This window comes from Rhea americana, unplaced genomic scaffold (assembly GCF_003343005.1).
Source record: "Rhea americana isolate MKP2758 unplaced genomic scaffold, rheAme1 scaffold_395, whole genome shotgun sequence".
Lineage (NCBI taxonomy): Eukaryota > Metazoa > Chordata > Aves > Rheiformes > Rheidae > Rhea > Rhea americana.
Genome location: NW_028186529.1, coordinates 245,312 through 267,718, shown reverse-complemented (window position 1 = coordinate 267,718; position 22,407 = coordinate 245,312). Strand labels below are relative to the sequence as shown.

The window sequence follows — 22,407 nt, the reverse complement described above, 5'->3', positions numbered from 1 at the left end:
ACACCAATATTGTTGTGCTCCATAGAAAGCAAATGGCAAAATAGTACTGTAAGAGACTTTCACTTTAAGTTCAACTTTCTATACATTCCTTTTCAATTTAAGGGCACATCCTGCCTATGCTGAGATCGGTCAAGAGTTGGTGACTTAGCGACATTCTGAAGCAAAGACATAAACAGCCTTTAAAAACCGTTACCAAACTGATGGGAGGCGAGAGCCTCACACTGTTGTTTCAAGGTGACTGTGAGTTATTACATAAAGCAACTTCCATACTGTAGGCATGCCCTAGGCCGTCCAAAAATCACATAACTGCTATTTTAACCATTAAGTAAACTCAGGCAATCCCTTTCTCTAGGTTTCGAGTCAACAGGAACTGCTGGGCAAGATGTGAGCAAGGCTCTGAAAAAAGACTAAGGTAAATCTGTTTCTGCCTGAAGGTCTGCAAAATATTTCCTTGGTGACTGAGGACATTTCGCTTGCCTATAACAAATGACTTAAGTCAATAATGTATCTCCCATGAAACCTGGCCTGTGCATACCCATTATCGCATAGGGCAAGATTTGCTACCATACTTTTACAGTGATCTAACTGCCTCCAAGCTCCAGGGGAGAACAAAGAAATATCGTATCACTGAAATTACGTGGTTAAAACAAATATCATTTAAGTGATACAGAGCAGAGAGAGCTTCATCAAAGCTTCAACTGCTTTTAAAGACCCTCTTTCTTTAAAGAAAGGGTATATCTGCTGCACAGTGCATACAACTTCCCTGACTGCTCTCAGCCTCTCTCATAGAGAGGCACCTTCCAGAATAATAAACTTCTTGCTATCCAAAAAGGGTATCAAAAAAACCAACTTACAACTTAATACTTTATAGTGTCCATGGAATTACACCATACCCTAGACAGTTATCCAGCCATCATAAATTAGCATTATACTTTTGTTCTGAACAGGATCCCCTGACTTGCATCAGCTGAATAGCCAGTTCTCTAAAGAATGAAGGAAAGATTTGTTTCCAAAACTGCCCAGAACAAACAGCCCAGCATCCCAACAGCCAGGACATACTCTTCGTGCTATTCACCTGGGCTCAGCCTTGAGAGGTTCAAGATTCAGCATTATTTTCCACACTAAAACACTGTCTTCTTATCTTCTCTACCTCTCATCTCTTTTTGGTTCTGCAAGTATAAAATAAAGAACATCGCTGGCTGGCTCCCAAAGGAGTCTTTGCCTTCCTCAGCAGGAAGGATGATGACTGTGAAGAGAGGGCCTCCTATCTAGGGAGGGTGAAGAAGTAGAAATGGGGGTTGGTAAGGACCACCCAGGAGATAAAAACATGGACAGGGGAAAGCTGGGGAGTTTCTGAGTATGTACAGTAGCTAATTGTTACATTTTAACTACTTTTAATTTTTTTTTACCGTTACACACACACATGCACACACAGCAAAGGCTTAGTTCACATTCAGAAGTAACAGCTTGCAAAGGCATTCAACACTAAAGAGATTTTTAAATTTAGCACAGCCTTCCCAGTGTTCTCCAGTCTTGACTCAAAGGCTGAACTTTGTTAAAATTTGGTATGAACAAAAATGTTAAAGAGTTCCCAGACTTTGATGGGCTTTTCTAAATTTAAACTCACGGTGAAATTTTTATGGCAAATTATAGACTGAAAATGATACAGCCATAAAGAAGGACCTTAGCCATGAAGAAGCAGACCTCTATAAGAGAGGTGCTGCTGTATGCGCTTCTCTGTTACGACGCTCTGAAGTATTATCCACGTGATAAGCTGCATTGCATGTTACAACACCTAGTTCAAAAAGCAAATTTCTTTCCTCCAGTGCTCTTTTGTCTAGGCTTTCCACCCCATAATAACATGCTCCCAAATCTGACTCTATAGCAGCCTCCGAAACGAGGGGCGAGTTGYAGCCCTTTGGCAAGGCCTGCCGCCTGACAGCCGCGTGCTGTTCCAGCAGGCGAGTTACGCTCCAGTGATGCAAGGCACGCCGACTCCTTTTCTCCACGGGGAACACTATGTGGGACTTTTTCTCCACTGCCCAATATTCTGGGGCACAGAAACACTGTAATCCAGTGCTAATTAGTCAAATCCCCTACTTCAATCAAAAAGAAACTCCAGACTCTTCCCTTTCTACCTCCAATTATGTTTTATAATTATTTCGCTAAAGCAAACGTACTCTGATAGTGGCTCCTTCCCTTCACTGCACAAGTGCTCCACAAGACATCTCCTCTTATCCCCCTGCCTCTCCCTCCCTGCACATGAGCACACGCTGTGCCCCAATGGGACTCCTGTGCCCAGGGCAGCCTCTCCTGGGACCCCCATCCATGCACCCTCTGCCCATGGGCTCCATTTCAGTTTAGCCTCAGGCACCCGAATCTTGCCTGAGCTATGTTGCAGGCCTAACTCAGCCCAGCCCTGTCCCCTGCAGTCCTGGATTACTCACTGGTTTTCCTAGAAAGACACCAGACCTGTGTCATAGCCTTGCCTCCAGCTCTGTCTCCTCTTCCTCCTGACTGGARTCCCTGGATGGACCCTGAACCTGATTCATCATCTCACCTTGTCTGGGGCTGTCAGTGGGACCCTTTTACCAGCACCCAGCTCTCTTCACCAAGCTCAGATGCTGTGGGAAGGAGCCCTGGTTCGTGAGGGCATTGCCTATGCTGTGGTTGCCCTCAGCTCTCAGCAAATCTCCCATCATGGAGCAGCCCCATTCCTCCTGCTCTCTGACACTAACACCCACTGCAGCAAGATGAGGACCTTCTCCTCAGTTTTCCCTGGCATCTGTGAAGAAGCCAGGTAGAAGTCCTCCTTGGCACATTTAGCCTTTTAGCACTTGTAATTAGTGACAGTTASAGAAACAAGAGCAGTGAAATGCATGAAACTTTTTATGAACACTTGGTAATCACCGTTTTTGCTTTGGAGGGTCTGTTGTCCAAAACAGACAGGATAAACACATGGAAGACATGAAGTAACAGTCCTCTGGGAGCACAAGGAGAGATGAGAACTAAAAAGATATTACTACAAGAAGCAGGGTATGAGGAAGACAGTGTCGGTGAAGTCTGATGAAAAAAATGGAAAGAGAGTCTCACTATCAAGTTTGGCTGCCAAAAGACTAAGATGTGAGCAGGGAGCACGAAGGTGGTTGGAATAATGTTGAAGGACTCCTATGAAGACAGGAACACAAATGAGCTAACCTGATGTAGGCAATCCTTGGGTGATCTACAGAAGAGTTTGGTCAGCACACCAGTGTTGTAAATTTCTCTGAAGCGCCTTGATTTTCAAGTGAAAAGGTATCAGAATCACTGGCCTTCCTCTTACTGCATAGAAACAGATACTGTCTAAGAGTAAAACCTATTACTTGCCAGCCATGTGACATGCGTGTTAGTCACACAAAGGTGCACATTTACCACACGAAATGCGGACAAGTCACAGAGCCAGCAGTATTGTGAAGCCTGCCACTGAACTTCCACATCGAACTCAGGCTTTCTTCAATCCTTCTTTGGGCATTAACAAAGACTGTTATATTTTTGGCCMATATTTTGCAGAAATATGGCCCCTCTCTGGCTTCTTATCTCCATATTTTGTGCCAATGTTGCAAGATGGCACTCATTTATTCTGGGCAGAGGAGAGATTAGAAAAGCTATCACAAGGGGATATACATTGAGTCACCGGCAACTAACAGCTTGGCCTTGCTAAAAATATACATATATGTACACACACATATACACATATTTATGCACAGAAACATCTCACTGCTAGGAATATTCAGAGTAACTCAACCTACTGCAATATGAATAGTGACTCACAGCACATCTGTCATTACACCAGATTCAAGAGTCTTGAGCTGCTCAGCCTGCTTGGTAGATCATTCCTACCATCCCAGAACACTTGCTTCAGTTCTATGAAATTTTAACACCACATTTCACCAGAGCACATAAGCTTATCGATCACTTAGATGTACCAAACTCAAAGAAACTGAAAACTCTTATGAAAAAATTGTTGGGTCAATCTTATTCAGGCAAATTATTTAATTTCAATACTAAACAATTAGACACTATTATTTTGCATTTTTTCCCCAAAGAACTTCTATTTTTACGACTGCACAAGAGAGTAAGCCCAGCTATATAGTGTGTCATGGATCACATTCTTTCACTGTTCATCACTTTTTTAAAAGGGGTCATTTTTTTGCCCACTGTTTAATTAAATAGTTATATCTCTGGAACTGAAGTTGGAGATCTACAAATGCTGTACTGCAAGCAGTATGTAATTTAAGTGTATTTTATATATTTATATTAAAATGTATTGAATTCAGATACATATACATTTCCATATCTATCTGTAGCAGAACCTCAGGAATCTTCAGCTAAACTATTTTAGTCAAGATGACTTTCAGGAATTTAATGTAAAACAGGCACTGAGMAAATTCAGTCATTGGACATGCCACATATATACTTTTTTAAAACCATAAAAAGTGCAAAAGTTCACTCACTGTGCTAGTTTTCTCCCCCCCCATTAATGTCGAACATTTTAACAATTACGTTCTCTGCTGCTGTTAGAATTCTACACATGCATGCTTTGTATTTTTTCAGAGGTGCCCTAGCATAGAGCTTGTCTTGTTTTCYGCCAACACAGATGCTATAAAATCATGCTTGATTCAGTTTACTTCTCTCCTCCCTTCCCCTCCCTTCTTCCCTTTCCCTCAGCCTTATCCTCCTCCATGTTCTTGGGTGGGCAGATTCATGGGGAGACTTGGTTTTCAGTACAGCCACCACCAGGCAGTTTGCTACTCTCCTGAAGCACATCTGGGCTTTATATCAGGCCTTTAATTAATCCTCAGTGAAAGCCAAGCTATGACATTTTGACTGGGCAGGCTCCAGTTTTGGACAGGTCTTGATTTATTGCGACTGAGTCTCAACCTACTTTGATTTATTTCAGCTTTGGGGAGGAGGGCAAGCACTGAACAGAAAAAGCACTGTTGGATGCAGAACATGTGATGCATGCAAAGGACCTCCAGACTTCTGTGGCCCAAATGACAAACAGCTCAGAAAATTTGCAGTAAAAATAAAATAAAAAAAAAGTGCCCAAGTGTTGAAAAGTTTTTGGTAAAAAAAAAAAATCACTTAAAGCAACAACAACCACCACTACTGAAAAAAGCAACAAATAAGAAAAGGCTTAGTGAACTAGGATCAAACTATTTGGTAGAAAGTGCCAACGAAGGAAGCCCATGTCTTATCTCTAAGTAAACAATAAATCCCTGGTCGCTCATTAGTGTTAATCACGCCTCTCATCTGCATTCAGCTAAATACAGARAGGCAGCACCAATGCTTTCCTGATGAGTTACTTTCAATGAAAAGGATGTTCTGCTATTGTCTGCCAATCCGCCTTGGGTGGATGTCCTTTTGCAGGTCTCCCTCTTAAACTCTACCGGCAACACATGGAATGTGCCAAGTCTTCTGCACACAGAGAACAAAAGCAGCCTGAGCCAAACTGTTCATCTAAATAAAGCAACAAACACAATAATATGAGCCACTGAGTAACAAATGCAATCTGCTGACGAATAAAGGTTTATTATTTCTAAGGGCAGGCTTAATCTCTTAGCCCCTTTTCACTTTTTGGTTTTGTTTTTTTCCAAATTCTGTTGGTCAGCTGACCTGGCAATTTTATTCTGAATACAGCTACAGCTACTTCTGATTAAGTAATGTTGTGGGTATAGATAAAGAAACCCAATTTCTCGAAAATACTAATGAAAATAAAGAATTTTATTCAGTTTTGCTTTAATTATTTTTGTTAAAAATTCAAATACTTTGATTTCTCCCTCCCTTTACTTGCCTTTTACCAACTGAAATTCAGATTTTTTTTGCTGTTTCCCCCTGAAACTATGGGAACTAGAGGATTTATGGTAGTATCAAAGGGGGAGGGGGGAAAGGAAGTTTAAGCAACTGAAAAGCAAAAGATTTTTAGTCTAAACAAACTGGCACTTTTTATTTGTTGACACTTATTAGGCTCCAGTGCCCAGTGAACCTCTGGCAAAAAGGATGTTTTTGTTAAAAAACAGCACTTGTTCCTATTAAAATCTCAGTAATACCTCAGATGCTACCTCAACAGTTCCGCACAAACTCAGGGAGGACAAATCTTTGCACCCCTGTTATTTTCCATAATACAGAACAGAATGACAACTTTGCAATTCATACATGTCTATGCAGGCTTGCTCCAAGGCTTCTGCACGTGTCATAAAGCAGAAGAGGACACAAATCACATGTTAGAGTATTATGTGGGCCATTTTAAAAAAAATGTTAACACTGAATGACTCCAGATGTCAGTAAAAAGACATCTATGTGCCCATTTTTAAGTTTCAGGGTGATGTCCATTAGAAATGTCTTCCAAAGATCRTTGATGTCATGCCTTTGTAAACGAAAGCCACAGCCCAGCTATGCAATGCATCACCAAGCAGGTAAGCATGACTGGCTGGCTTAAAAGTGCTTGGAGTCCTCATGTCGCGTACTGCGTCCATTTCTGGGYTCCCCAGGACTAGAGAGACATGGAGCTACTGCAGAGAGTCCAGTGTAGGCCTACAAGGATGATCAGAGGACTGGAGCATCTGCCCTATGAGGAATGGCTGTGAGAGCTGGGCCTCTTCAGCCTGGGGAAGACTGAGGGGGGATCTTATCAATGTGTATAAGTAAGTACCTGAAGGGAGGGTGTCAAGGGGATGGGGATAAACTCTTTTTGGTTGTCCCATCTGACAGGACAAGAGACAATGGGCAGAAATTGAACCACAGGAAGTTCTGCTGGAACATGAGGAGGAATTTCTTCACTGTGAGAGTGACGGAGCACTGGAACAGGCTGCCCAGAGAGGTTGTGGAGTCTCCTTCTCTGGAGATCTTCAAGGCCCGCCTGGATGCAACCCTGTCTAACATGCTCTAGGTGACCCTGCTGAGCAGGGGGGTTGGACTAGATGATTTCCAGAGGTCCCTTCCAACCTTCTATGATTCTATGATTCTGCTAATGTAGAAACTCATTACATGGATGTTTTCAGTCTAATCCATGTCAATGGTTAGTTTTTATCACCTATATAAAAGCTGCATTATTTTCAAAAGTGACGCATCTGGGAGACTACACTGGGAACCTGTGTTCCTTCTCTCATCTCCTTATTGGGTGGATGCACAGAGAATGCCTGAGCTGTCTGTGACCAATACAAAATTACTAATTCTGCAGAACTGCAGAACATTTATACTCCAGTAAATGGGCTTTTGCAGAGCTAGTCCTTGTAGTTTTGGGGGTATAAGTTACATTATTGTTAAGAGCAATTCTCAAGTCAAAATGTTCTACTGAACACATCCTTTCCTCACATCTCTTTACTCCTTAAGAAAACAAATAGTCAAAATCTAATGTAAATGTTTTCTGTGTTTATGCATGTTTTCATTTTGTGCCCCATTCATTTCAGCCTCATTTCCTAGGCAGAATCAAACACGACAGCAAGTGATGGTTCACTCTGCCTTACAACTGTGCAAGAGCAGATGATAAGACCACTGCATTCCCTTCTCAACTGGGGTCTTAATCATCACCCTGTATTTTTCCCCCACCCCATAAGAGGATGCAGAATATCAGCACCAGCTAAGCTCCTCCTGAGTATATGAATTGCTTTGTTTGCAGTCTCTGCAAGGCATCTCCAGCAGACAGTGCTCTTTCTAGCTGCCGCAGAGTTGGTTCTGGGTGGGATTCCAGATTCCAGCTTTCATCCTGTGCCCGAACAGTGCAATTTTACTCTTGTTTGCAGGCAGTTTTATTTTCTAGCTTTTATCTCGTTCATGAAATATAAAAGACTGTTATTTTTCCCTCCAAGAAAGTGTAATAATACTGTAAGCTCGAGTAGTACTTTTTAATACCAAAACAGTCCAAAATTTGCAGTGACAAATTAATGGATTATTTCAGTGAAAGAGACTTCATATGACTCAAAAACCTCATGAAAATCAACATCTAGGCAAAAAGGATTGCTTTAAGATACTAATAAAACTAGCAGTTTAGTTAGGAGTTACCTATTTTACAAGTAACTGCAGAGCATATACAACTACTCAAGACATTGCTAAGATAGTATTTTCAGAATTTAGAATTTTTCCCTAATTTGAAATACTTATGACACGTGGTAGTCACACATTCAAACTGCTACAAATCAGTGAAAGTAAATGCCTATCATCAGTGTGCAATTTCATTATACAGTTTGTTTAAAAACTTCATATGAGTAAATAAAACCAAGGAAACTGAGGGTCATTTCTTGCATGATACAGTGAGTTTTAAAGGCAAATGCCGTAAGTGCATATTTCTGTTATTATTTAACTCTGTTTTCTGTAATCTCTTCCAAATGAATGTGTTAATAACGATGATTAACATACTTCAGTTTTGCATGCACTTTTTATTCAAATTTGATTTTCTGCCAGCTGAAGTTTTACATGTGTGCCTTCTGGTTTTATGATGCCCTTCTCTAGATGTGACCTTATGAAAATCAGCAAAAAAAAAGCTTCTTTGAGGAATACATAATTTACTTAATTACAAGGAGTAGGCAGTCATGCACCAATTTCATCATTCTGTCATACTTGAGGCTGAAAACTGTCACAGAGTGGGCGAGGTGAAAACTCTTTATTACACTTCCTGCTTATACTGGTAAATTGTTATACAGAATTTTAATGTCTCCTGAGGCCACTTTTACAGCCAAATTGTGGCTGTCCCTATCACAGGTGTACTGGGTAACTCTGCAAGGGCACAGAGCTTCTTTTTCTTCYGCCAGCCTCTGCCTCCCTATGTATAAATAAATATAGGACACAATGGATGATGTAAAGTCCTACTGAAGTTAACAATCATAGCAGAACATGATTTCACTGCAAGCCAGCTCCTGTGGTTGCTTTGCAGCATGTTCAGTTTGCCAGGAAGTAAGGCAAGGAATGCGCAGCCCTTAGAGTCCTCTGGGAACTTACCCCCAATAAACAAGGCTCCTTAATGGCAAAGCAGCCCTTGAAGCATGTGCTCTTGCCCTTTAGTGCTATCTGGATGGATTAGCCTATTTTAAAAAATTGTTTTTTTATCACCCATTAAAGACTCTATTAAAAAGCTATGCATTATATTAAGTGTCAGTGTGCTTGGACCATTTGAACTTGCACAAACTTCCAACCCCTCCAACCAACACCAGTTTTTAGGTGAGATTCACCTCTTGAATTGCTTTAAAAAGAAGAAGATTCGCCTAGATACTGGGCACTAGACAGTAATGGTAGTTTGGAAAAACTCAGAATGTAAGCTGCTTCATGTCCACATTTGCATCTCAGGAACAGAGCACAGCAGGGCCAGCAGTGCCTTCATGACAAACTCCCCCTTGCAAATCAGTTTTACTTCTGCTACTAGTATTACAGATTCAGCAAGTCACATTCCAGTGGTGTATGGCATGGTTGTAGCACAGAAGTCATTGAACAGGTTTATGAGGTATTATGTGCTGAAATAAAACATCAAAGAAATATATATATGGAACATTCATAGATAGGAGCAGTGGCAATTCCCCAGCTGCAGTCTGAATAAGACACTTAGAACACAGTCTATCTTCGGCATGTATGGTTTAGAGCTGGGCTGCCAGCAACCAGAAGATCACGTTGTTAGAAAGCACCRTGTCTAGCAGTAGCCAAGGACCTTTTGGGCTTTCCCTTGTCAGGAGACAGACCTATCACATAACCTTACCCTCAAGCACATCTGTCCCATAGCCTAATGCCCATCCTATCATAGGTCTCCTGACACATTTTCGACAGGATTCACTTGTAATCAGGGAGATGAAAAGTTTTAAATTGGTAATGTTTTTAATATATACCTACTCTGGCTATCAATAATAATACTGGCAATAACATGAAAAGGAAACTTAATTTTTTTCCCTTGTCAACTATTCCCCCTTTAAAATAATATATAAAAAACTCTATGATTGTTGAATTAAAGACACCTCAGAGGAAGAAAGAAATTGCTACCTGATACAGAAGAGTAAAGTTTATCTGGAAATAAGTGCAGGAAAAATAAATTAATGATGCAGGGGAAAAATCTGCCTATATTATATAAGGAGAAAATAGTGCATTAGCAATACAAAGTATTACTACTTCTTGAAAATGAGTCACTGCAGCAAGATTGCACAATTTGTAACAGTTTTTCATTATGTCACAAGGAATGTGTAAGAGGTATTATAGAATTAAGGTTGTCTTGATAAGCAAGCACAGTTTAGAGTAACACCTCACATGTAAAAAGGTAAGGCACAAGTAAGTTAACGCTCTATTAATACAACTCACCATAACTTAAATCTGTGAAGTGTGTATTGACAAAATAAAAGCTAATTTGATAGATATATATAAAAAAATCCCATTTGCAGACCAAGAAATACTAATGCACAACTTCGGCTCAAAATATCAGCTTCTAAAAAGTACAAAGCTTGTTACTAAAAGCAGACTTAGAGACTGAATATATTTTTCATAACGATGCCTGCTCTTTTTATAGGAGAACAACGTGAATGTAACTAGAATTCAGCTTAGTATTTCCAGCATTCCTACGGACACAACAATACATACAATGCTTACAGCAGGAGTTCCTAATTGGAGGTCATGGTCTTTGAGGTTTCAAATGATTGAGTTTGCCCTGCTTTTCTCAGGCTATTAAACAAGAAAGAATTTATATAAAAAAGCTACTGATTTGTCCTTGCAGGCAGCCACCATTTCAAATTAATATTACGGAGTAGCATCTCCCCTAATCTTGTTTCCTCAAATCCCATATCAGAGATTCTTTAATCCTACTGTACATCAGGAAACAGAAAATGTAGATACTTGGACCACTTAAGCAAAGAAATCAGAATCCTGATTTCATTAAAACCAATGCAATTACCATCAAATACTAGCACCAGGAGCTGCTCTTTATGTTAACACAGCTTGCTGGGAAGAACAGCTCTTGGACCTCCACTGCATCAGGGAACCTAACTATGCMTGCAAGAGGAACTCTTAAGTTTGAGTGAATCACTGTTTTACACAGTSTCACCTAAGGTACAGGACACATGGCACAGGCACAGGACAATACAGAGAGTCACTGTTTTCTTCATTCTCCTCTTCCACGGCTGCAGGCAAATCAGTTTCAGCCACAATACTGAGCTGAATTGGGACAGGGAGAAAGAAAATGCAAATGCTGCTCATCTAGCTTGCAAACATACCGTTCTTTATACTCCTGAGAAAGCAAACAGCTGTTTTTGCCGAAAGAAACGACACAAATTTTGAGAGGAAGAGAGAATGGAGTCAAGCACGTGACAGCAATAAGATTTCTTCACATACTTAACCTGGTAACCAAGTTAACCGTCCCCAGAGAAAGTTTAATGTCAGACAGAGAAGGCCAACTGGAAAGTTCAGCTGCTCTATCTTTGGACCATTAATGTTGCTTGTTAGGTCAAGGCTTCATCCAAAAACACCTACAGCTAAAATTCAAGTATTTCTGCTAAAACTAAAAGTGGCATATTAAGTGCACCCTGTGGGTTTGGGGAATGTTTCCCACTCAAAAAAAAAAAAAAAAAAAAAAAAAAAAAATCACATTTCTTCCATATCCAGTCAAGGAAAGAACAGTCACTCTGCTGATAACCAATCTTCTTCTTAATAATATACAGAATATTAGCAGGTAGAGTACTATAAAAGTGTGTCCTGACATCCCCTGATATACTTTTACTTTTAGTGGAATGACCTAAAATTGTTGGAGGGCTAAAATCCTCAGGTTTGGCAATGCACTGCCCACAATGTTTTACTGGCTTCTTTTCAAACGAAAAGCATTACAGTACAGTGAGGATGTTACCACACAGACATAACAATACCATGAACTATTTTGACTTCTAGTGTAAATTGAACCATTATGGGGTTTTTAAAACGTCCTCATTAAATTTTAATAACCTGTTTTAAAGGATTCCCCCCCCACCAAAATTAAAACCAAGTATGTTACACAGCTTTCTCCAGAATGTGGTGCACTACTTTAAAATTCACATAAAYTTGCAAATTACAGATGATTAGTTAATGAAGAGAAACTATCTGGGTTATTGCATGTGGGGTTGGTAAAAGTACTTGTTGTTAAGGTTGCCTGACACTTTGCAATACAAGATGCTGTTTTCAGTTCCTTAAAATGTTGCCAAGTATTATCCGACTGAATTAAAAATTTCTAAGTTCAAAGGTATACACACTTGGGGTATTTTTGCTTTTTCTCCCCCCACTTTCTTTCCACTCAGGACAGTAGAAAGAGGAGAGAAAAAAAGGAAAAACCTCAACTGAAGTGATTCAGCTGAAAAAGTATATGTTTTGTATGTATGTACATAAAACTCCCYCAAACCCGTAAAATTTTTTTTCATGGACCCTAGGATGTCTATATTTTACAGTAAATATTTGAAATTTTGCAAGCAGAGAGTGAGAGAACTGTAATGGTAACATTTCCATGAAAATTGCCCAATTCATAAACTTTCYACGGGATAAGAAAAAAAAATGACAGTTTGCACATACTCCAGAAAGACTGGTAAGAGCTTTGCTATGTAAATTCCCTGAAACTTCAGTTTCCAGTGAACAYGCTCTATCCCCTGATGGGGCAGTGGTTTCCTTCTAGTCGCAGCTCTGGCCCTGGGCGGGCTGTGCCCCRTCCTCCCTCCCCTGCTGCAGCCAGCCCATCTCCCTCATTTCTCTATCATAGTCTCATCTGCAGTTGCCCCAAGTTAAAACCACCACAAGACTATCTGGAAGGTGGAGCAGACCCTTTTTTGGAAAGTCAGGTTTGTTTTCACACCAGTGTTATATTACTAGCTGCTAAGAAATTATTCTATTGTATTATATTGTTCTATACTGTCTCTTGGTTGATGTCAGTAGATTTTCTTCCAAGTTCCATCACAACTGTAGGTATAACTCCTAAACACGGGCCCATCTCACAATTTCACTGGTTCTTCTACAGATTGCCAAACATAGTTGAAAATTAAAAACACAGGACCACAGCATGCATTTAAAGTTACTTCTGAAAGTGTCTTGATTTGGTAGTCTAAAAGAAGAGCATGCTGCAAAAGCAGAGTTTTGCAGGAGGACTCCTTTGTTTCTGTTTTTTAAAGAGATAACTGCATTCAAGTAAACAACGACATAATTGGTCAGTCTCAAAAATATGACAACAATACATAATTTATCAATCCGGAAACCTTATACTTGAAAGAAGCCTTAGTCTAACCTTTCCATCACTGCAATTGAATTGCAAGACCACCACTGTAACAAGACCACTTAGAAAACCACAGGGGTGGCCTTGATAATAATACACATATCATTGTTGAGGCACAGGAAACTAAACCAGATGGTTCTGCTGAGGAAAGCACTTTTTGGCTCTATAAAACCTAAAAATACTAACAGGTCAAACACAAAAGTGGTGGAAAAAGAAAGCTAAAATAAAATTGCTGTAAATAAGGAAAATCTTTTTGCAATTATATTTCCCTTGCACAAACAACAGCTAAAAGAAAATTAAAAAGGGGAAAAAGGTACTGTAGTTATGAAATAGATCAGTACAGTTTTCTGAAAGGAAAAATGTAACAGTAACATTTACAGTAGGCACTGATGCTGGAAATCAATACCATATGATGTATATTAGACAGAACACCTACATATTCTAATTAAAACCCTATTCTTTCCTCATTATTATGTTTTAAAGTACACACGCCATTGACACCATTTATGTTTATAGTAACTATGARCCACATTCTTCCTTGTTCAATCTCCTAGTAACAGTCATACCAAACCTAAAGGGAAAACATCACATACCTGTGACTTTTACAATACATTAAATGGAAAACAATTTCCACAAAGTTATCCATACACAAACAAAAACATACATACATACACATACACACACACATATATGTATACATACGGGTTGCATGTGTATGCGTGCACATGTGTAAAGCATGTTTTAATTTTCTCACGCTGTAGTTATTTAGAAACACATTTTTTATAGACACCAGTATTTTTGGAGNTTTTTTTTTTTTTTTTTTTTTTTTTTTTTTTTTTTAAGCAAACACCATCTACATAAGTGAAATTAAAATGATAGTGTCTTACTCTGCGGGGAATTGCAACTACTCCCAATAGTCATGAAATATAACCACCCTACATGTGTTAAAAGAATGTATTCTAAGCTCTTTTATTACGCAGCCTTAGTTACCAAAACTGTATTCTTTTATTTTGCATTAAAAAAGTAGAACTTTCATAATCATAGTTGTTAAAAGACACAATTTTATTTTCTTAAAGGGGGGCTTTGCCCGTCTTTGCAAAATATGAAAGAAGATGTTTGAGAATTACAGACTACATTCATATTTTGCTTGTATCAAATTAAATGAAAACAACATTGTTACTAAAACATCAACTTTTCTTCTGCCTGCACAAGACTATGGAGAAGAAACGCACACTTCACTATCTGCTTATTGCTTGTGGCAATTTCTTTTTGGTACTTCTCAGGAATGACCTTTGATAAAACGTTCTGAAGTCTGCGGTTCATTGCTAAAGTCTAAAACTAAACCCAAAGAACTGAGAAAGTCTAGTAGTGGTATATGAAACCAGGAGTCAAGTGGGACCACAGGAGCCTTAGGGAACTCAGGGAGCCCAACAGAATATATCTGGTCAACAGTTCAGCAGAAAAAATTCAAAACAGGGTCCCATAAGATGCTGTTTTGATTCTGTATGATTGGTATGACATGACGGTAAAGCCTATTTYGTGGCCAGCAACAATAATCTGTTAAAATATTGGCATGATGAATTGATTCTGGCAGTTCTCCTACCTGTAACTTTTCCTTAGAGACTCAACCAGAGGGGAAGGCTGTCTTTATCTGTTGCTGGAACTGGTGTTACAGCATTCTTGTTGTGTCGCTAACAAGTGGCTATACTGCATCCATCAGCGTCCACAGTTCAGTACTGGGTGAAACYCACTAAGCAATTCAGCATCCTTCATTGGAGACCCATTATCATCACTATGGTCACTAACATCAGCCATACTGTATCCTGAGATCATTATTTCCATGAAGGATTTAACATACTCCTGCAATCAAATATGAATCCCTTTATCCTGGACACACTGTATCTCCACATGTCCAAAATATTTATATGAAGAAACCAAAGAATATTCTGTCATTAGTAAGTATGTACTTCCTTTGGAAAGATGTTTCATTCTAAAAAAAAAAGAAAATTCAGCACAAGGCTTAGTTCTACATCTTCTAAAAAGGACAAGAGGTTTTAAAACTATTAGTAAAACCCAAGGCAGAACAGTTATCATCTCTGTTACATCTGCCTCTAGAAAAGATATTGCTTCAGCAAGTAACTGACAAGAATTTTATGAATGTTCACTATCCATGATAGAGGAGCACAACCTATCGAACCTTTCTACTAAAGGTTCATACAAGCCCTACTCTCACAGCTACTCTCAACTAGATGGCAGTGACAAGATCATTAGTGCAGTAGATCATCATATCAATCAGAGCAGACTGAATATGATTTCAAGATCAATTAAGCTTAACAGAGCCACCAATTATCCCAGCTTAAGCAASGTGATAGGAAAAAAAAGTTTTTGTTTTGAAATATATAAAATATACTTGAGTACCTGGAAATCTCAAAAATTTTTACTCTCACACTCAAAAACCTCCAGCATTGAAAAACAAATGCAGTTTTAAAATTATTTCTTAACTTTTGTTATAATTCGTTAGCTTTGAATGCAAAAGCTCAGCAGTAAGAAGGAAAAACTTTTTTAACTTCAGTCCATAACAACGAGAGTAAAAATATGCTCTTCTAAAAGCCTATCTTTCAGTCCATGAGCCGATCTCATAGGCATACATATAAGATACTGACAGTAACGTGGACAGCCATAATTGACTTTCCTTTTACAACCAACAACCCTCAACAAAGCGAGACTCTTGCAACTATTCTGCTGGGCTTGTATAAGGATCTGCCAAAAAAGACTTCTGATCATGTAAGACTAAGGTAAAATACCTCTCAAAGGATGACACATCCTTAATACTTCAAGGAAGAGACAAAACAGAAATAGAATTAGCTGGCTGAATCTTTTTCTATCACCAGACAGCCTTATTTGAAGTTTCACTTTACTATGTGTAAGTTTTTATATTTAAATGTACACACAAGCAGACAAGAAGAGATTTCCTACAATAGAAATGCTAGCTATGAACAGCTGTCTCCAAGGGTCAGTCTCTACCTATTACGATGCTATACAGAAGAATCATCRATAAAAGACCAGGCAATGCTGACTGGACTTATAAACACAGAATCCATGCTAAAAAGAGACATCACAGTGCAGGTGATTAAGATTTTACTAACTCAAATTTCAACATGTGCAAAATGACTTAAGACAATAAAACTGACTATTTACACTCTCATGTACACTTTAATCACAACCAAAAGCACCAATCTACACCAGTATCATTAAAAATATGTAAGTAAGATGGAAAGGTTGTGTTTAAATTGTTTCTTAATACGCTTAGTTGGACTGTACAACAATAACTTACTTATAAGTTAGTTATATATTTACAAACTGTTCTGTTAAAGCTTTGGGGTTTTTACATTATTTAAATATAAATGAACAGAAGTTGATTGCTGTATATTCAGATTATTAAATTGGCCCTGATTTTCCTATGAATTTAAGCACGTGATTAATTTTCAGCATTTGGGTAACTTGTAATTAATTGAATTGGAGCCAATTATGAATAAGCCAATTATGCGTTCTCTACAATTATTGCTTAAAACACTGCCAGATTTCTATTGAAGGCAAAATAAAATATTTTTGATCTCTAGAAATACCTATAGGCTATTATAGCTATTACATCTGACTTTTTTTTTTTTTTACTTTTATAAAATGTTTATTAATAGGCTTTTCCCTAGCACTCATTAATGCTATTCCTATGGTGTACCATAATTATTAACAATCATATATTATGCCAATATATGGATAATTTGTTGGGAGCAGACACAGCTAAAACGATAATGGAGGAGTTGCTCTCTGCACAACCTGAGGTGTGAGCAGTGCAACTGCAGAAGGCAATTTGAACATCAATGGGTGATAAAGATAGGACTAAAGGAGAGGAGGAAAAAATCTCAGCTGCTGAAATTTAGAAAAGACAAACTTGTTATTTCCCAGAGCTGCTTTACAACAAGTCTGTGTCCTGTTTGTGGGCTATCCCATTACAGTTTTACAAATAAACATCTATGTGACTTCCCCAGCAATGACACTTTACGGTTTCAGTTGCAGGTGTACCTCCCCGAGTGTTGCAACAACAGTATTTAGCTGCTAGGAAAGAAAAACTGGTGATAGATTGATGGGTGTTTTTCAATGATCCAAGTTGAATGTTTGTGAGAATCTGTATTTATTTGAAGTAAGACTCTCTTGGGTGAGTGTCTGAAGAAATTTGTATGATGACATGTATTTTATGAATGGCATAGATATGAGTCAGACTATTAAAGGCTTACTATTGTACTAATATTTGAAAATATCTAGCAGATGGTTTATTGTAACTTTCTGCAACAAATAAAAGGTATAAACTACCCTCACAAAACAAAACAGCATACAAAAGATTCATATATCAATAGTTTTGATATACTGTTTTTCCTTTCCCAACTCAGCAGTGTCGATCRTCATCTGTAATACCACCCCATGAGACTTGTGCTGGATCACATTTAAGCAAAACTGGAGGAAGAGGGAGTAAGATGTAGCAGTGATTTCTTCAAAAATGTTAACAGTTACTAATATAATTTTAGGATAAAACTAATAACCCTCCATAATTTTCACTGTCTACTTGATTCTATTTTGCTCTTCTCAAATGTTGAAGAGAAGCCAAGAGTAAAACCTTTCTTTCGAGTGAGTCACACTTTCAGGTTTCTTCTGCAAAAAAACACCACCATATCTGAGTTTTGGTTATTGCAGATGGCAATTTAAATCCTAGTTGAAGAACCTAATCAAATGCATATTCCAACTGTTCTCTGCTAATATGAACCTATGTTTAAACATTAAACTCCTGAATCATCTGCTATTACAGCTAAATTCACCCCATAGCTAACGCTGAGCATGCTAACAGTCCCCTCTTTAGTAGGCACCTACGTGTTCAGATTAAGTATGTGCTTAGAAGATTTAGTGAGTACAGAAGTACTTGCCCAAAATCACAGTGGCAGTAAAATTAACGCATGTGGTCAGAACTGGAGAGTCCTGATTTCTCCTTTTATTTTTCTAACCACTAGACTTTCTTCATTCCAATACATACAGGATAAAAACTCTCTGCACTGAAGTCAATGGGAGTTTGGCCATTGGCTTTCATGGGATCAAGAATTCACCCATAGTGTTTTATAAAACAACAAAAGGGAAGGTATTTATGGTTTTATTATTATCCCTAATACGGAAATAAGGAGGAAGAGGAGACAGTGCGTGGTATAGTCTATATGCACACATGTTACTCATATTAATATCAATGGGATTTAAAAGTACATATGGAGAGAATAAGATATATCCCTATGTGTTCAGCCATATGCTCAAGGAAGCTCCCAAAATGCTTGTAAATATGATCATGCTTTCTAACATACTGTGTATTTATTTGAACAACGTTAAATCTCTAAGCCCTACTTTCCAGTTCATTAAAGCCTCAAATAATTGTTTATTTCCAGTTTAAGGTTACTCTTCTTTTTTACCCCTTAGAAGGTTGTCTGTAACCACATTTCCACTGTATTTGGAGAATTAGAGAATTGATAATAATTCTACCATTAACTGAAGGGGTACTTCTCTGGGAAGAGAAATACTCAAGTTGAACTATATCTTAGTGAGGAAATATTTCCAGAGGATTTTGGGACAGGTCCAAAACATGTAACTGAGAGATCTGGAATGCTACTTACACAACCAAAGAGTGTTCTCATTGTAGACCTCAGATGACTACATTCCTTCTGGAGGCCAAAGGCTTTGAAAACTTGTCATTTTTCTGAATAGACTGTGTTCTCATTTCCTTTTTGGTTTGTTTTTAAAGTCTGAATGAACACAGGATTGACCCACTATGCATTAGAAGTATATTGGATTTCTATTATGAGTGAAGACATCAGAATTCATCCCAAACTTTTCCTTTAGAGTTTGGTGCAAGCTGTCTTTAAATGAAGTAACAAGTATTTATGGAATATCCTATGCATTTTAACTAATTATGTTCATGTGGTTGCAACTTATCATTTAATTTAGCTTATGTATTACTGCATTTCAGCTGAGCTTTGGTAACTGATTTCATGAATGCTTCTGACCACAGTTTCATCCACTAAAAATAAAAGAAGATTGGGATGGTTTATGGGGTTTACTGGATGAACAGCTTCAACTAATACTGAAGTCCCAAAACTAAAGCAACATTCATGGAGGTATAGTCATATAAGGCCTTGCTGACATCCGTGGTTCTCTTGGCAAGCATATGTACCTCCTTACATGCAAATGCAGTGTAGAAGCAAGRGCCAACTTTTTGGCCAACTGCCAAAAATCACCTTCTCATTTACTTCATTTAACACTTTTGATGCCAAGGCAATATGGCTATGTACAATTTTTTAGTATCATCCAAAACAAAAATTTGTATCTTGGTGTTACAATTTAGTTTTCTTGCTGTTTCTTATTGATGGTAAACAAAGTTTGAGAGTTCAACTTTTATTTTACCTTTTAAATAAGTCTCTCAAATTATGATAAAATCTCAAATCAGATTTTTCCTACTGAAATACTTTCTACTTTGTAATATGGAAAAGCAAAACAAACAGTCATCATCTTTTTAAATGACATCAATGAATAGTGAAGCCAAATCCGGTTTCCCAGCAAGGAATTATTAAAAGACAGAAATAGTCCAATCACCACAGGAAATCTTTAAGCACCAAAATGGGGACAAAAGTCTCCTGGGGAAAAGACAATATTTCCTACATGGTCATTCATGTCTCCCTGTAATACAATACGGGGGTATTGTTTGTTTGTTTGCTAAAATAGATGCATAGAACAAAATTAGAAACAAATCCTGACTAACAAAACATTTCAAACACTAGATGCACACATGTACATTGCAATACTTGCCATCACAATTATGCTGTGACACTTCCTTCTTACGTGTAACCACCCAATCTGTGATCATTAAGGTAAGGAGCATTCTTGTCTCCTTATAATAAAGGTCACCAGCCTCTAGCAGGTCTTTGAATTCAGTTCAAATCGCATCTTGCTGCAATTTTAATATTGGTCATAAAATTTGTCAAAACAATAGGAGAAATACTCTTTAAAATAGACCCAGTTTACAGTCTGCTCCCCCCTCCCAAAGAATTCAGTAAAGGAAAGTAAGCCTGAAGATTTATTTTTCTGTTCAGGTCATGCCTGGGGTAGACTGCTATGTTACTAAATTCCCTAGACTGAAATTAAGAGCAACACAAGGTTAACAGGCCTCTGTAGGCAAAAAGAGCCTGAGATAGCCCTCCATGGATCATGCATTTTCACTAAAGTGTAGCAGTAAGTATTATCCTCAACATAAAGACGTTTCAGGTATTTGTCCCACAGCTTACCTCAACGTAGTCCCTGGCATGGCCCCAGTCTCTCTTAGCGTCCAGATTGCCCAGGCTGAAACATTCCAGCTGTCCAAGGTGAATCTTAGCTACGGATCGGCTAATTTTTCGAGTAACAAAATTAGCTCCTGGAATAGGAATAAAAAAGTAGTATCAGCATAGTCACAGTGGCAGAAAACTGGCCACCAGGAACACCAGTACATGGTATTTTCTTTTCAGTCCTCTTTCATTCCCCTCACAGCACCTAGACCATGCCATCATTTATCAACTGAATAGGTTAAGGAGCTTCAAATGCAAGTGTCATATTAGCTTCACTTTCACAGCAAACATCTTTCTTTGTGGGACTTCATAAGCATTCCTAATTTGCTGCCTCAGTATTCAGTCCAGGCATAAAGCCAAAGAAAATCATTTGGAATGTCAGTTCTTAAACACAAAATGCAAAAGGTTACATAAAGAAGACAGACATCTTAGACCACCCTCAAGTCTTTTGTTGTCATTTCTTTTTGTTTTTTGTTTTTAAAGAATGCATATATCTAAATAAATTAGTTTATTAATAAAAAACATCTAGACTATCCAAATACTGATGTTTTCCAAAGGGYTGCAATGGTTAAATGAATTCTATTTTTCTAGATATTTGGGATTATTTTTTCCCCAGGTTCACTGAGATCATGAAATTGTGATTCCAACTTTATCATTTGGAGGATTTTGTACATTATTTTGTATTTCATTCACTGTATTTCATTGCAAAATTCATGTATCTTCTCCCTGTAGAGCTGCTTTAAATAGTACTTGGTTTTAGTTATTTTCGTATTTTGGTTTTTAGATTATAAGTACYGGGGTTTCTAAAACCTAGCGAACACTTTCATCAGAAGCACAGTGATTTGAATTTGGATCATGAGTTCAGGCTAAACAAGCTCAATGGCATTTGCACACTAGCAGGCACACTAAAACTAAAATTACATGCCTTTTTAATAGACAAACATAGAATAGAATAGAATCCAAATGGAAAGCAGTAAAATTAGTGAAAATGAATGTACATGTAAAATGTTTTTCTCAAATTCAGAAAGTTATCGAGCACTTCAGCTTGTACATTAAATGTGGGTATATATATATTCATAATGCAATTCTGCTCTTGGAATATGTACCTGAATATTTTCTGTTTTCTGCTCAACCAGTGACTGATCCCATAGAATTAATAAATAATGTAAAGTGTATGTTTCAGTTTACAAACTTTTGCTGTAAAGCCAAGAGCACTACGGTACCTGTTTGTATCATCTGGCTCTGCCAAAAGTCAAAAGTCAAAAAAAAAAAAAAAAAAAAAAGAGTAAAAAAGAGTAACCCCGTGAGTACCATTTGGAATGAAGCAATGAAATAATTCAGAATTCAGAGCTTATCACAGGATTAAGATATAATTTTATTTTTCTGTCAACTGCTAGAACTAATTGGAATTGTGGCTATCAGGCATTTAGAATATATCATCACTTTTGTGTTTGTTTTCTAAAGGATTAAAATCATGTAATTTCCACATTCCCTGAAAAAAAGTGTTCATACAAAAGGGAATCTTGAGAAACAGCCCAATTTGCAGAAGTTCACAAATGAAAGTGATCTTAGAGGTCTTTTTTGCATCAGCATTGCACACAACAGTTACATAAATAAGAGCCAACTACAGGATCAAACCCCAATCCATTCTTCCAGACTATGTCCTGCATATTCAGCAGGAGAAATATGTTTACCCTAAAGAAAAAACAGTGCAAATTACAGGACCAATACTGTGACTCTGCTAATGCAATTTCTGGTAGCAAAGTACTGTGGTTC

General features: G+C 38.0%; 1 protein-coding gene across 1 annotated transcript in view; it reads right to left on the bottom strand.

Annotated features, from left to right (window-relative positions):
* Positions 1 to 22,407, bottom strand: part of GMDS (GDP-mannose 4,6-dehydratase) — a gene marked incomplete at its 3' end in the record, with an annotated part of 287,933 nt that overhangs the window by 134,032 nt on the left and 131,494 nt on the right. Inside the window, exon 7 of the mRNA XM_085313757.1 lies at positions 20,593 to 20,720. Coding sequence (XP_085169883.1) covers positions 20,593 to 20,720 — 128 coding nt within the window. The remainder of the gene's footprint in view (positions 1 to 20,592; positions 20,721 to 22,407) is intronic.